We start from the raw sequence: 16,740 nt of genomic DNA on the forward strand, positions 1-16,740 counted from the left end.
AGCCCTTACTCTGAGGGACAGGAGAGGAAGGAACCTCTGGGGTGAGTCAGAGATCTCTAACTGCCAGCTTTGTTGTTCATTCTCTTTACCTACTGATGAAACATTAATTGCATAGATGGAGCATGATCTTAATAGACCCTTTGTACAAGTAAATTCTCAAGAGAAAACAAGTTGTTTACACTGAGATTTTGTAGGGGAAAAGTTTTAAATGAATGGCCCCTCAGCTTGCTGTTGATTTCTGTCCCCCAACAGCATCACAGATTTTTTTTCTTCTTCTTCTTTATTTTTAATTTATCAAGACAGGTTTCTCTGTGTAGCCCTGACTGTCCAGGAACTCTCTGCAAACCAGGCTGGCCTCAAATTCAGAGATCTGCCTGTCTGCCTCCCAAGTGCTGGGGTTAAAGGTGTGTGCTGCCTCCACCGCTGCCTTGCATTGAAGACCTTCTTGACTTATCTTGATAATACAGGTCTTGTCTCCTGTATTTCTTCAGTGTAGCACTGGCCAGGTTAGCCAATAAAACAATGTAGCAGTTTACTTTGTATTGTATAAGAAGATATCTGATCACTTATTACTTAAAAGAAGTAAATCACAATAAAATCTCTTGAAATCTGAGGAAGTTTCTGAATATGCCCTCTGGCCGTCCTAAAGCAAAACATAGTTTAAGATATACTAGGTGCCAGGAGCTGCAGTTAAGAACTTACTGCTCTTGCATAGGACCTGGGTTCAGTTCTCAGCATCCACATAGCAACTCATAACCATCTCTAACTCCAGTTTCAGGGGATCTGATGTTTTCTTCTGACATCTGAGGGCATCAGACATGCATTTGATGCACAAACATACAGGCAAAACAAACTTTTAAAAAATGCACTATGTGCCAGACACTTTGTATGCAGGTTAAATTTTTAAATTTAAATTGAACTGACTGACTGTTTATTATTTTCTATTCCTTTTGGGTGGAGCAAGAAATGGTCATTCTCAGCTTTCTATGTTTGTTTTTATTTTTATTTTATTTTATTTTTTGGTTTTTGAAGCTTTGGAGCCTGTCCTGGAACTAGCTTTTGTAGACCTGGTTGACCTCAAACTAACAGAGATCTGTCTGCCTCTGCCTCCTGAGTACTGGGATTAAAGACATGCACCACTGTGTGTTTTAATTTTTTTTTTTTTTTGAGACACAGTTTCTCTGTGTAGCTTTGGCTATACTGGTGTGCTCTATTGACCAGGCTTACCTTGAACTCAGATCTGCCTGACTCTGCCTCATGAGTACTGGAATTAAGAGTGTGAGCCACCACCACCCAGCTGCTTTGTTTTCAAACATGAATTTCTGGGACAAAGGCTGAGGTCGTCATGCTTGCAAGACAGACACTTGATTGATTAAGGTATACCTCCAACTCCTGTTGTTTTGTTTTGTTTTAAGATGAGGTCTCACATAGTCCTGCTTGGTCTTGTCTAACTTGTATCCGGCTCTGGCTTTGAACTCCCAAATCTGCCTGACTGACTTAACCTCCCAATATTGGAATTTACAGGTATATGTTACCACAGCTGGATTTATGGGTATTTTAATTCTCTTGGGCTTCCTGTACAGTGAAGGCATGGGGTCCAGCTAACGATTCACAGAGGCCCCTGCCTCCCTACGTCCCCTCTATTTTTTTTTTCCTGCCAGAGCTTTTGTTTAGTCAAGACCATGTTATAAAGTGACTCTCTCCATTTGGATTGGTCATTAATTTTTTTCTCTTTTTCTTTCTCCTTTTTGTTTTTTATTTTTGTGTATGGGTGTTTTGCTTACATATATGTGTGTGCACCACTTCAGTGCCTGGAGCCTTCCCTCTAAAGGCCAGAAGTTGTTGGATCTTCCGGAATTAAGTTATAGATGGTTGTGAGCTGCCATATGGGTGCTGAGAATCAAATCTGGAACCTCTGGAAGAGCAGCCAGTGCTCTGAACCGCTAAGACGTCTCACCAGCCAGTAATTGTCCATTTTAGGTTAATTGGCTTTAACATATTTTCCTATCTTAATACTAACCATTTTGTCCATTTGGAAATAACAGGAGATGTTGAAGTTTTGGATTTTAGTCCTAGCTTTTGTTTTGGGTTTGTTTTGTTTTTTGAGACGAGTTTTTTTCCGTGTAGCCCTGGCCATTTTGGATCTTGCTCTGTAGACTAGGCTGGCCTCAAACCCAGAGATTCATCTGCTTCTGCTTCCCAGAATGTTGTGACTAAAGATGTGTGCCCGCCTAAGGATTGTCTTCTTAACTATCAGATAGGGCACTATTATTCCTGTCCTTTTATTAACACATACACTCTCTGAAAAGTGTGATGGTTTTTTGTTTGTTTGTTTTTTAAACCAGAAAAATTAGGCTGGACAAAAAGCTTAGTGGTTAAGAGCACTGGTTGCTCTTCCAGAGGACCCAGGTTCAATTCCCACACATGACAGCTGTCTATAACTCCCATTCCAGAGGATCCAACACCCTCACACAGAATTATATACAGGGAAAACAGCAATGCACATAAAATAAGTTAAAAAAATCATGAAACCAACGAAAACAAACAGAATCCCAGAAAATTATATAGGTAGTATAGAATTATTGGATTTGCTGTGGCTACTGTAACAAAATGTGATTTAAGCAGCATTGCTGGTAGTTCTAGAGACCAGAAGTTCAAAATCATTGGCAGGTTGTTGGTTCATTATGAGAGTATAAGGGGATGGTTTGTTCTTTTCTTGGTTTATGGGTGGTCATTCTTCTCCCTGTGTCTTACATTTTCTTTTTCATATCTCTGTCCCCAAAATTCTGTTTATAAATATACAATTGTATTCCTCAGTAATATCTCTATCCCCAATGAAGATATATATTCTAGGGTGCTGGAAACTGAGAGCTCTTCATTTAGAAATGGGAGTGTGAGTGGGCCACAGTGTTACTGTAATGGTTTCTCTGTACTTCAGGCCTGGTTTTCTGCTTTAGTTAGCATCTTATATTAATATTCTGTGCCACAATGAACCAGTTGGTGTCATCCTTATTAACAGCAGGACTTAAAAAAGAAGTGATGCAATTTGGAAAAGATCTCTTCTGTCTATACCACTGTTCACCGAAACAAACCAGAAATTTTCCAAAAGCAATTTTCGACCTGTAATTGGGACAGGGAATTTACCAGTTTTTTTTTCTATATTTTCAAACTTAAGGCATGCATAGGGCAAAAAGTGTTCATTGAGTCTTGATAGAATGATGAGAAAAATGCTTAGATATATTTGTTGTTTGTTTGTTTGTTTTAGTATAGGGTTTCTCTGTATAATAGCCCTTGCTGTCTTGGAACTAGCTCTCGTAGACTAGCCTGGCCTCAAACTCAGAGCGATCCTTCCAAGTGCTGGGATTAAAGGTGTGCAGCACCACCACCCAGAAAGTGTATTTTATTTTAAATTATCCATCTGTGTCTATGTGTAGGTATGTGCACATGAATGCAGGTGTCCTTGGAGGTCAGGGGCATTTGATCCCCTGGAGCTGTAAAGTTTGAGATGTCCATTGTGTATTCTGGGAACTGAACCCTGGTCCACTGCAAGAGCAGTATGTTTTCTTAATGGTTAAGCTTTCTCTCCAGCCTTTAATTTAGGTTTTGTTTATCTGTTTGTTTTAGAGACAGTCTTACTGTATATAGCCTTGGCTGACCTGGAACTGGATATGTAGACCAGTTGAACTCACAAAGATCTGCCTGCCTCTGCTTCCTGAGTGCTGGGTTGAAAGGTGCATATCACCACTCTCAGCACAGTGTTAGTGTGGTTTTTGTTTTTTGAGATAGTCACTCTGTAGCCCAGGCTGATCTCAGATTTGCCCAGCCTTTCTGCCCTGATCTTGGAAATGTTGAGATAACAAACAGTACTTGGGCCTTCATTCCTGGCATTATACCATGCTTTGCTATACTGCCTTTATTTTTGGTAGTACTAGGCATTGAGCCTATGCATACCAGACAAGAACTCTTTATCATTGAACAGTATATCTCCAGTCCTTATTTTAAATTTTGAATAACCTCTAATAATGTGAAGGAATGCCAACTAGGGGGTAGATGACTTTATTCTGGCTCACAGTTTTCAGGAATACAGTCCATCCTAAGAGGGAAGCTGGGGCAGCTGGATCAGGAGTCATGTTGTATGCTAGGTAGTTCAGAAGCAGTGATGAATACTCTTGCTTTTTATTCTGTCTAACCCTGGGCCATGAGATTGTACAACATTTTTGATGGGTCTTCCCATCCTACCCTATCTGAAAAATCTCTCCTAGACAGATGCAGAGATTTGATTCCATAGTGATTCTAAATCCATCAAGTTGATAAGAGTAACCATTAGTTGTCTAATATTTTCATTAAAGAAAAGTATACAAATCCTAGATTTGGATGTGAAAGTCAGCCTTGAAATAGTTCTTCTCTGCCTACTGTATTGTATACTCTCTGGAAAACACATACAATTTTTTTTTCCTGCTTATTGAGAAGTAATATGGTCCTGCTCTTTTAAAAAGTAAAAGTGGAAGAAGTTGTTTGAGATGTGATAGGACCAGAAACTAATTCACTCCCTGGAAGGAATGTGACTTCTTGCTGGCTGGTTCTGATGGAAGAAGCCAACAACCTCACCAGTGGGGTGCTATAGCTCTGACTCACCGCTTCTCCCAGTGAGCTGATCTTCCTGCATTTGTTCTTGGTGTATTATCCCACATGCATTTCAGTCATTTAAAAGTAACTAAACAAGCCAGAGTGACATCTGTCATTGGTGGATGATTGGTAGTTGGCCTTGAGCCCTCATTCCCTACCCACTCACAGCACAGGCCATCCAATGGTCTTTCGAGACTGAGCTCTGTTAAGGAGATTGGCTTAATTTGGAGCCCAGAATAACCATAAATGAATCACAGTTCTTTCTGTTAGAAAGGAATGAACTATTATTCTTAAATTTGAGGTGGCAAAGTCTTGAACGCTCCCCCTTCGCCCCCTAACCTCCTTCTTGGTTTTTCAAGACAGAGTTTCTCTGTGTAGCCCTAGCTGTCCTGGAACTCACTTTGTAGATAAGGCTGACCTCAAAATTGGAGATCCACCTGCCTTTGCCTTTTCCCTTTTTTCTTTTTTATTAGGCAGTTTAGCATGAATTTTCTGACACCAGTTTATTTGATGTTCTAGTTTATCATATGAAGAAATACTAAGACTGGAAAAGAACAGACTGACTTGGGATTGAACCATTGTGAATAATAACTTGGTCTGATGGCAATATTGTGACAGACTTGTTATTTCTTTATAAATAGTTTATTTAATTTTATCTGCTGTACTTTGGTGTGAGGGTGGCAGATCCCCCGAATGGAGTTACAGACAGTGGTGAGCTGCCATGTGGGTGCTGGGAATTGAACCTGGGTCCTCTGGAAGAGCAGCCAGTGGTCTTCACCACTGAGCAATCTCTCCATCCCAACTTGTTATCTTTTATTATTATTATTATTATTATTATTATTATTATGTATTCAGTGTTCTGTATTCATGTATGCCTGCATGCCAGAAGGGGGCACCAGATCTCATTGTAGATGGTTGTGAGCCACCATGTGGTTGCTGGGAATTGAACTCAGGACCTCTGGAAGAGCAGCCAGTGCTCTTAACTGCTGAGCCATCTCTCCAACCCGACTTGTTCTTTCTTAAGTGCTGTACTTTAACCTTTTTTTTTTTTTTAATTATTGGCTTCTTTGAGACAAAGTCTCATCCTTGTAAGCCCTGCTGTCCTGGAACTTGCTGTGCAGAGCTCCAGATTGCCTTTAAACTTAACTTTTGGAGCTGGAGTTCTGGCCCAGCAGTTAAGAGCACTAGTTGCTCTTCAGAGGACCGGTTTCTATTCCTAGCATCCACAAGGTGGCTCACAACCTTCTTAAAGGGGGTCTGATGTACTCTTCTGCCTCCATGTCCAGTGCACACACGGTGCATATACGTAATATAGACAAATGCTTACACACTAAAAACTAATAAACTTAACTTCCTTATTCTTATGAGGTTATAGGCAGGTACTGCTATATCTAGCAGGTGGTTGTTGCCTGTTCTCCACCCCCACCCCACACCGCCCCAGGTTTCTTTGTGTAGCCCTGGTTGTCCTAGAATTCACTGTGTAAACCTAAAACCCACAGTGATTATCTGCCTGGGATTAAAGGCCAGTGCCACCATAACACAATAACAGTTTTCTCTATTGAGGTTTGTGTGGAAATAAGTTCTCTGAGACAAAATCTAGTATATATGTGCAGCCTGGATTGGTCTGGAACGTCAGTAGAATTATCAGGTGTTCATTGTGCATACCTTTAATCTCAGTTACTTGGGCAGATGCAGGACCTTCTGTCTAGGGCTAGGTGTTCAAAGCCAGTGTGGATTATATATATATAATTAGTATTGTTAATTTGTAGAATGTAATTATTTAGAACTGAGAGAAAATGGCTTGCAAAGTCATTGGCTACAAATCTGTGAAGATAGAAGTGCCCTTCCCTCTGGGTCTTCCCTGGTCTTTTCCAGGTGGTCCTCCTTATTCTGCAGATATATTGTTATCTTGTTAACTGTTGGATGCATTTTTTCTTGAAGATTTTTTTGAAACTTTATTTAACTATTTCATGTGCATTGGTATAATGATGTCAGATTCTTTTGAGCTGGAGCTACAGACAGCTGCGAGCTGCCATGTGGGTGCTGGGAATTGAACCCGGGTCCTCTGGAGGAGCAGTCAGTGCTCTTAACCACTGAGCCATCTCACCAGCCGCCTTGAAGATGTTTTATTTTGAGATTGGGTCTATGCAGTTAAGATTCTCATTCTTAGGTTAGGCCAGGCAGTGATGGTTCATGCCTTTTTAGCCCAGCACTTGAGAGACAAAGGCAGATGGATCTCTGTGAGTTCAAGGCTGACCTGATCTAGAGCTAGTTCCAGGACAGCTAGAGATACACAGAGAAGGCCTGTCTTGAAAAACAAAGCAAAAGATTGTCAGAACAGGGTGGTGGTGGTGCACGCCTTTAATTCTAGTCCAGGGAGGCAGCAGCTAGCAGATCTCTGAGTTCCAGGACAGCCAGCTACACAGTGAAACTCTTTCTTAAGTAAATAAACAAAAAAAAAATGAAAAATATTTACATCCATACAGTACATGTAAAATAAGCTTAAAGTTTAGAAGAGATTGTCAGACTGGCCTCAAACCCAGAATCCTATTGCCTTTAGCCTCATAGGAGCTAACCTGGGCATTCTGCCACCATGCCTTGTGCTAGATTATTTTAAATATATGTATCCATTGGTTATTTGAAAGCAAATCTTAACCAATTTTCATAAATAAATAGCTATTATACCTTTAATCCCAGTATTCAGAAGGCAGAAGTGGGGAGATCTTGTAATTCTAGGCCAGCAAGGGCCACATGGTAAGATCCTATCTCAAAATCTCAAAAACAAGTATAAATATATATATATATATATATATATATAAATTTAGTTTCTAAGTAATTTTGTTTTTATAACATATGCAGATTTTAAAACTTTTAAGTCGTTTCAGCAGTAAAATTACCAGAAGGATGACTCTTACCCTTTAGGAAAGTTTGATGCAGGTGTGAATATTTTCTATAAATTGTAAGATCTTTGAACAAAAATTTTTTGCTGATTTTCATACAAAATAGCATACGAGGCATTTAATAGCAGAAGTGTCAAAGAGAGGTCTGTAACAACTTGCTTCTTGATTATATGTGGGGTTCAGAGTCTTTGAAAGTCTTCTCTAGAGGGATCGTCACAGCTGTTCTTAATGTTGTTTCCCCTCTCCCCTCTTCCTTTTACTCTGGAGAGTTCAGTCTCGAGAGAAATGAAGAAAATAGTAAACATGTTTAAAGTTCACCTGAGCTCTGCTTTCCTACCTCAACCACCCTGAGACAAATAGCACAAATAGGAAGTGCTGTTTTAATTTTATAACTAGAGGTTTTTCTTCCCCTTTCTTTCCATTCCCTCCCTTCGTTTTTTGAGATAGGGTCTCATTTTTTTTTAAGACATGTCCTGAACAGGCCAGGTGGAGTGACCTTTATTTGACTTTGGATCCTTTTGTCTGTCTCCTCGGTGTTGGGATGGCAAGCATACAGCATCATATTCACGTTTTATTTGGTTTTGAGATTGAACCCAGGACCTTGTATGTGTTAGGCAGCCACTCTACAGACTGAACAATATATAGTCTCGGCCATATCTCAGTTATCTAGCTAGTATGACAAGAATATCTATGTATTGCCTTTAATGTGGTCATTGAAAGTTCTTTTCTCTCTCTCTCCTCTTTTTTGATATGCCAGATCATATGATTTGATTTTGTTGATACTAAATATCTCAGGGAGGGGTTGGAGAAATGGCTCAGTGATTAAGAGCACTATTGTTCTTACAAAACATTCCAAAAAGATTGGTTCCCTGAACCCACTTGGTGCCTCTTCACAAACATCCCTAACTCCAGCTTCTGATTTTCAAGGCACCTGACACGCTTTGTTGACCTATTGGTTGCCAGGAATGCACCTAGTACATATATAGACATGTGCAAAACGCTCAAGCGCTAAGAATATACTGGAGGTCAGATGAATGCTCCCTGGGAAAAGTGTTTGCTGTGCAGGCCTAACAACCCAGGATTGCTTCCCAGAACCCATAGAAAAGCCAGACACAATATGCAAGTTATTTTTGATGCTTTTAATTGACACATTGCTTTTTTCTTTTTCTTTTCTTTTTGGCAGGTAGAGGAGACCAGGCTGGCTTCGAACTCACAGAGATCTGCCTGCCTCTGCCTCCCAAGTGCTGGAATTAAAGGTGTGTGCCACCACCGCCCAGCCAGGGTCTCATTTTGTAGCCCTGGCTGACCTCATATTCATAGATAACTGTCTCTACTTCCTGAGTATAGTGATTAAAGGGTGTACTACCACACTTGACTTTGAGACTACTTACTCAGTGTGACTCCTAAAAAATATGAAGTCTAGTCTGGTGGCGGCGGTGGTGGTGGTGGTGCACATCATTAATCCCACCACTCAGGAGGCAGAAGCAGGTGGATCTCTGAGTTTGAGGCCAACCTGGTCTACAGAACTAGTTATAGGACATCCAGGGCTACACAAAGAAACCCTGTCTCCTCAAAGACCCTTCCAACCCCAAGAAAAATGGAGACCAGAAAATCAGTTAGTCTGGGGAGATAGCTGAGTCAGTAAAGTGCTTGCCGTGGAAGTATGAGGCTTTGAGTTCTGAACATCCACATAGAAATCTAGTCTTGGGCGAGAGAGATAGCTCAGTAACTGAGAGCTTGGTACTGTGGTAGTTCCCCATCTGAGTTCAGTTCCTAGCACCTTCAATGGGCAACTCACAGCAGTCTACTATAACTCTAACTCTGGGGTATTTGACATCTTATTCTGGCCTACACGAACAGACAGACAGAGGGTACACATGGTTGTGACTCTGAATGTGGTAGGAGCTGAACTAAGATCTTCTGTTAGAGCAGTAGGATTATCCATCTCTTTAGCCCCAAATAATATAAAAATAGAAAGTAGGAGAGAGTAAAGTTGTTTTGGTTTTTGAGTTAGGGTTTTGCTATGAAGCTGTGACTGGCCTATAACTACATATCACCCTATCCTTGCCTCTCCTCTCAAGTGCTAGGATTATTGGTGTTCATGAACATTCCTGGCTATTAATGGTTTTTAAAATAATTTTGTTTGTGTCTCCCCCCCCACACCGGTGCGTAGAGAAATTGTGATTTGTAACTCATGTGCTTGTTTGAATGTACCTTCTTACACTAGGTGTTGAACGGCGGCAACCCTCTCTTCCAAGATGTCAAAAACAAACAAATCCAAGTCTGGGTCTCGCTCTTCTCGCTCAAGATCTGCATCCAGATCTCGGTCCCGATCGTTTTCCAAGTCTCGGTCCAGAAGCCGATCTGTCTCCCGTTCAAGGAAGCGCAGGCTGAGGTAGGGGCACCACCGTTCTGTATGTTGAGATGATGACTGAGCTGTTTTGGGCATTGAAGGACTTTGGTCACTTCTGTTCCTATCACATGGCAGTTAGGATGGGGTTTTGTTGTCAGGCTGTTTGCTTAGTTCCTGTCCTTTGTACTTTAGAAGAAAGCATTTTGTTTGTGTCTAAACTTCTTGCTTGAAATCATATAGCTGGTTATCTTTACTAACTTGATTTTCAAGGCTTAAACCATTTATCAGCAATGAAAAGACAGGAATTTACCAGAGATCATGGAAATATATTAATGTGCTGGTCACTAAGTCACATTTATTTAACAAAACATCTTAAAACTAAAACTAGAGGTTTTAAGTCAGTGTTATAAACAACAGTTGTTTTTTTGGTTTGTTTGTTTGTTTGGGTTTTTTTTTGTTTGCTAAATGTGAAAATGATTGTTCTTTAATTTATCGTGAAAACCTTTAGTTTTCAAACTGTCAATAAACATCTCCATTTCAGTTGTTCTCTTGGTTTGTTAAGGCAGGTTTCTCATTCATTGAAAGCATGTGGCTTTGTAGTGTGTATTCCATGCTGGCATTGAACTTAGGATCCTTGTGTCTCATCTTGACTGCTGGGATTAAATTTTCTTCTCTAAGGATGGATTTAAAAAACTTACAATGCTTATAATTTTCTTCATGTGAGTAGGGGAAACACAGGTGTAAATACTGAAGGGGATCTTTGTGCGGTTTGTTTTTCTTTTAAATTGAGCTAGCAAGGTACTGCTGTATCATTTTATCTTCTTAAGAAGTCTCCTAATAAGTATCTGGAATCTTTTTCTTGAAAATTTATTATGACCTTAAAATTTATTTAGATAAAGTCAATAAAGTTTTGTTATTGATGGCTTCTGTAGCTCTATAGCACTTAAACATTAAATGTATAATTGGCTAAAGAAAAAATATTAAAAGTTAAATCTCAATGACTCTGAGAAGTCAGCCTCAAAATAGACAAAAGGGGACATACAAAGACTGAAGAGGAAAACTACTGATTTTATGTTTATACCTCAAGAGGTTAATGTCAAGGCCATAGGATGGAACAGAGAGACTCTTCCTGAGCCTTGTTTTGTGCATCCAGTCTTGATTTAGGTGATTTAAATTTCATTTTCAGCTCATTTTGTTCTGAAAGATGCCATTTTAAAATTTAATTCAGCAAATGGAAGCTTAATAATTGGTTCAAAGCCAAGCATGACTCAACAGCCAAAGATAAACAACAAAATTGAACTGACACAGACCAAATCGAAACATGCCAACCATCTCTGGAACAGCGGGAATTCTGGGCAGATCTTGTCTCCTGTGCTGCAGATTTGGCATGGTGGTTGACTTGAGAAATGAAGGAGCAGTGTCGTAAACAGGCAGTTTGTTGAGTAAGTCTAGAGCCAGTTTAAGTGCTATCTTGTTACCTAGGAGACTTTTGGATTCCAGAAGGTTTTGTTGTTTTGTTTTGCCCCTAGAAAACATGCTTTTTAAGAAACAGATAAGTTGCCAGGTGGTAGTGGTGCACGCCTTTAATCCCAGCACTCGGGAGCCAGAGGCAGGTGGATCTCTGTGAGTTCGAGGCCAGCCTGGTCTATAAGAGCTAGTTCCAGGACAGGCTTCAAAGCTACAGAGAAACCCTGTCTCAGAAAACCAAACCAAAACAAAACAAAACAAAACCCCACAGATAAGTTTGCCACTGTATGCTCAATTTTTTATTTCTGGCTTATCTGTTTCATGGTCTTGTTTTTGTTTTCCCTCTCCTACAAGGAAACTATCTATCCTGAGAGTTTGAGGAACCATGTCTTTAAATTAACTAACTGCTGAGTTCTACAGAATTGGAGAAAGTTCATTTTTTTTTCCCTTTATTGCACAGACTGTATCCTTTTCAGTGACTCTTTAAATAACTTCTTTTGCAGTCTGCAGAGCCTCATGTTTCTGCGTCTTACAGTGGCTGCAGGTTTGGATGCAGGGGGCCACAAGGTCCTCCCTTACTCTAGTAATTGGTAAGAGAAGCAGCAGTAGGCCTAAATGTGGGACCATGAATCACACCCTTCTTAGTGCTGGTGATGGATCTCCTCCAAGCAGAGCCCTTCAGTGGGGTCCTGTTACGTTTTCGTAGCCTACATCTGCCTTTCCTTTCTTTTCTTAATTTTTACTGATTCTGAATGAAAAATATAGAAGGTAAGTTTTTATTCTTGACTTTAAATTTTGCTTAAATAGCAACCATTAAGCAGAAATTAGATGCATCTTTGCTAGTTATTCTTCATGGTGTAGGTACATCTAAGAACATTGGGCAATACTAGAAAACCAATTCTCTTTTACCTTTAAATTGAAGGTAAGCTTCTCCTTAAAATACTATCTGCTTAGTTATCAAGTTCTTAAAGCAACACTACTTACTAAATGGGATTACAATAGTAACTCCTCCTTATCTCCAGGGATGCTGACTCCTTATATGCCTGGTATTAGACCTGATCCCTATACATAGTACTATCATAAAGCTTAATTTACAACAGAAAGAGAATGTTAATAACAATTTACCACAATAAAAACTATTAAAACATGGTAAATATTAAAGAATTGGGCTGGCAAGGCGGCTCAGTGGATAAAGGAGCTTGGTGCCAAGCCTGAGGATATGAACTTTGTCCCTGGGATCCACAAAGTCGAAGGTGAGCACTCATTCTTTCAAGTTGTCCTCGAGCTCCCACACATTGTACCCTGTGGCATGCACAGACCCACATACGGGGGGGAGCACTAAAGAGTTATTTCTGGAGTTACCATACTTTGAGTTGCCACGAGTAAGAGACTTTGCAATGCAAGTTGATTTTGAATAAAGGAAGGGAAGGAGACTATCATTTTATTACTTTTTTTCAAGATTTGTTTTTATTTTATGTGTATGAGTGTTTTGCCTGTCTGTGTATGTTTGTGCACTACCTGTGTGCAGTGACCTTGGAGGCCAGAAGAGAAGCAGATTCCCTGAAGCTGGAGTTAACATAGAACTGTGAGCCAGCATGGGAATGTTGACTGAAACCCGGGTCTGCTTTAAGAGAAATGCTCTTAACCACTGAGTTGTTTGTCCAGCTCCTATTATTTTGTGTTACCTTTATTTGTGTGTATGTATATGGTCAAGCAATGCCAGAGTGAACTTAAGGAGGTTAGAGAACAAATTACAGGAGTTGATTCTCTCCTGTTGTGTGTCTCCCAGGGATTGAACTATGAGTTGAAATGCTTGGTGACAGACACCTTTTCCTCCTGAACTCTGACCAGCCTCAAGAATAACCATTTTAAAAGCAAACATAACCAGGCATTTTTTGGGGGTTGAGTGAGGTTGGTTCGAGACAGTTTCTCTGTAGCTTTGGAGCCTGCCCTGGAACTAGCTCTTGTAGAACAGGCTGGTCTCGAACTCACAGAGATCCCGCCTGCCTCTGCCTCCTGCATGCTGCAATTAAAGGTGTGCCCCGCAACCACCCAGCTATAGCCAGGCATTCTGGCACGTGACTTTAATCCCAACATTTGGGGGGGCATAGGCAGGCGGATCTCTTGAGTTTGAAGCCAGTCAGTGCTAGTCCGACCATGTCTCAGAAACTAAAGAATAAAAGCAAATGTAGCTCAATGTCGCTCCATGGGAGAGTGCTTGCTGAGAGTGTGTAAGGTTCTGTGTTTGGTTACCAGCACAAAGCAAAACCTCTCAGGCAAGTTGATTAGAAAGTCACATTTTTAAAAAAAAAAACTGAAATACTACCCCTGTGTGGTAGGAACATGCTCTGCCAGTGAGCTACATGCGTGGTCCCTTCTAAATTTTGTTTTCAAACAAACTCACGTTCTCCTACTTTGACTTCCCAGGTAATTAGGATTGCACATATATACTTAACTACTGGAAGGTTTTTGTTTTGTGTTTGTGCCTATGCCTGCTAGATAAAGACATCAAATCTTTTGGAGCTGGAGTTACAGATGGTTGTGAATTTATGCTGTGGGTCCTGGGAACCAAATTGTGGTCCTCTGGAGGAGTAGCAAATGCTTTTATCACAGAGCCATCTCTCCATTCCCTAATTGTTTTTTGTTGTTTGTTGACAGTATTTTCAAACTTGCTGGGTAGTCTTGGGATATTCTTGCCTTTTCTTGACACTCCTACCTTCACCTCAGAAGTGCTGGGTTTATAAGTGTGCACTACCATGCCTGGCTAGACTCTTATTTTAATTGGTACAAAATAATGGATTTCATTATGTTTTCATACATGAATTCAAAATGCTTTAGTCATGCTATTGTTCCTGAAGACATGATATATTTTGGGAAAATATTTTTGCGGTATTCTCTTGTGATATTAATATAATAATTGGCAGAAGAAATGGCATTCAAGAACCTTATCAAATGCCCTTTCTCCTAACACTTCAGAGGCAGAGGCCGGTGATTCTCTTGAGAGTTAAGTTGAGCCAGGGCTATGTGAGACTGTGTCTCTTAAAGAAAGGGGGAAAGAACTCAGGGAATTTGTAGAAACCATTTTTTTTATTTGTCGTGTGTGTTTTGCACACATGGAAATCAGAGAACAACTTGTGGGAGTTGGTTCTCTCCACCATGTGGGTTCTTGATTAGATCAGCCTAAAAGTGGAATTCAGGTTGTCAGACTTGGTGCTCATTGCCCTTATCTTTGACTTACAGGGTGTGTTAGTTAGAGTTACTAATTGAGAAGGAAAAGGGTTTATTTGACTTATACTTCCATATTGCTGTTCATCATTGAAGAGAGTCAGGACAGGAACTCAGACAGGCCAGGACCTGTAGGCAGGAGCAGATGCAGAGACAACAGAGGAGTGCTGCTTATTGACTTGCTCTAAATGGCTTGGTCAGCCTGCTTTCTTACAGAGCCCAGGACCACTAGCCCAGGGATGGTCCCATCCACAATGGGCTGGGTCCCCGCCCCCATTTATCGCTAATTAAGAAAATACCGTACAGGCCTGATCTTATGGAGGCATTTTCTCAATTGAGGCTCCTTCCTCTCTGATGACTTTAGCTTCTGTCAAATTGATATAAAACCAGCCAGTTTTTTTAATGGCTCCTGGTTGTCCACAGCTTCATGTTTTTGAACATGTTAGACAGTCTCTTATGAGCCCCTATGGTTCTGTCAGTGGACCCTGGTTCCTTCTGAGTTCTGTATGGAAGTGAACACAGTGCTGGCCTTGGGTTGAGTTGAAAGGACTTTTCCCTGCCTCTTGCTCTAGTCCTTATGCTTGATACTGGATGGTCAGATAGTGCCCTCTTGTGGTGTCTCAGCGCAACCAGGAAGCTCGGCCCCAGAAGTTTGACCTAGATTTCTAGTTCTAGTACAAGATTAGTGTGGTTCATGTTTTTCTGATCTGATTTTAGCAGATTCTTTCAAGTTTTTTTTAATAGTTGTGCTTTTTGCTTAATGTGGTCAGCTGTTACAGTTGTACTTTTACAGCCTCAGGTCTTTAAGACATTTGTCCTAAACTGAGAAGAGGACTAGGATGGGAGTGTTGGAACCAGAGTGTTAGAGCTAGAGATCCTGTGTGATCATCTGCACCAGCACTGTCAGCTATATCTCCTGTGCCTGTGTCTTTATTTAGTTTACAAAATTGAGAGAAAAAAATTAGATGTTTAAGTTTGTACCCTTGCTTTCAAAACAAAACTGAAAATAAATGATACAGAACAGTAAGGAATGCAATGTTAGCTTTGTTGGCAGTTATTTTTTAAATGCTGTGTAAAAAAACATTTCCTTCCTCTGCAGTTCTAGGTCTCGTTCCAGATCGTATTCTCCAGCTCATAACAGAGAAAGGAATCACCCCCGAGTGTATCAGAATCGAGATTTCAGAGGCCACAACAGAGGCTATCGGAGGCCCTATTATTTCCGTGGGCGAAACCGAGGCTTTTATCCGTGGGGCCAGTATAACCGAGGTGGCTATGGAAACTACCGGTCCAATTGGCAGAACTACCGGCAAGCATACAGTCCTCGTCGAGGCCGTTCCCGATCCCGGTCCCCAAAGAGAAGGTCCCCTTCACCACGGTCCAGGAGCCATTCTAGGAACTCGGATAAGTCATCCTCTGACAGATCAAGGCGCTCCTCATCCTCCCGGTCATCCTCCAACCACAGCAGGGTTGAATCGTCTAAGCGCAAGTCTACAAAAGAGAAGAAGTCCTCTTCTAAGGATAGCAGGCCATCTCAGGCAGCCGGTGATAACCAGGGAGATGAGGCCAAGGAGCAGACATTTTCTGGAGGTGCATCTCAAGATATAAAAGGGTCTGAGAGCTCAAAGCCATGGCCAGATGCTACTACCTATAGCACTGGTTCTGCGTCACGGGCCTCGGCTTCTGATCTGAGCCCCCGGGAGAGAAGCCCTGCTCTCAAAAGCCCCCTCCAGTCTGTGGTGGTTAGGCGAAGGTCACCGCGCCCTAGCCCTGTGCCAAAGCCTAGTCCTCCACTTTCTAATACATCCCAGATGGGCTCATCTATGTCAGGTGGTGCTGGATATCAGTCTGGAACACACCAAGGTCAGTTCGACCATGGCTCTGGATCTTTGAGTCCATCTAAAAAGAGCCCTGTGGGTAAGAGTCCTCCGGCCACTGGCTCTGCTTATGGTTCATCTCAGAAAGACGAGAGTGCTGCTTCGGGAGGAGCAGCATACACAAAAAGGCAAGTGTTTTTCCCATCTCCAAGTGGCTGTCCCTAACCAGCAGCTTAGTTGTAATAGCACCCAAGTTAGACCTCTGATTAATGGTAATATGGCAATTCCTGTTTTCTAGGCTTTTCATTAGCCTGCATTAGAGTTGCCCAGGGAAACTTTAACTTAACTCCAGCTT

At 41.1% G+C, this 16,740-nt stretch overlaps 1 protein-coding gene across 3 annotated transcripts in view; it reads left to right on the top strand.

Annotated features, from left to right (window-relative positions):
- Thrap3 (thyroid hormone receptor associated protein 3) overlaps positions 1–16,740 on the top strand; it is a 40,247-nt gene that overhangs the window by 8,291 nt on the left and 15,216 nt on the right. For all 3 annotated transcript variants that reach the window (XM_048434427.3, XM_087904613.1, XM_087904614.1), the window contains exons 2-3: positions 9,754–9,921; positions 15,671–16,573. In XM_048434427.3, coding sequence (XP_048290384.3) covers positions 9,785–9,921; positions 15,671–16,573 — 1,040 coding nt within the window. In that variant the 5' untranslated portion in view covers positions 9,754–9,784. The remainder of the gene's footprint in view (positions 1–9,753; positions 9,922–15,670; positions 16,574–16,740) is intronic.

The sequence above is a fragment of the Myodes glareolus genome, chromosome 3 (genome assembly GCF_982192425.1).
Source record: "Myodes glareolus chromosome 3, mMyoGla1.1, whole genome shotgun sequence".
NCBI classification, from domain to species: domain Eukaryota; kingdom Metazoa; phylum Chordata; class Mammalia; order Rodentia; family Cricetidae; genus Myodes; species Myodes glareolus.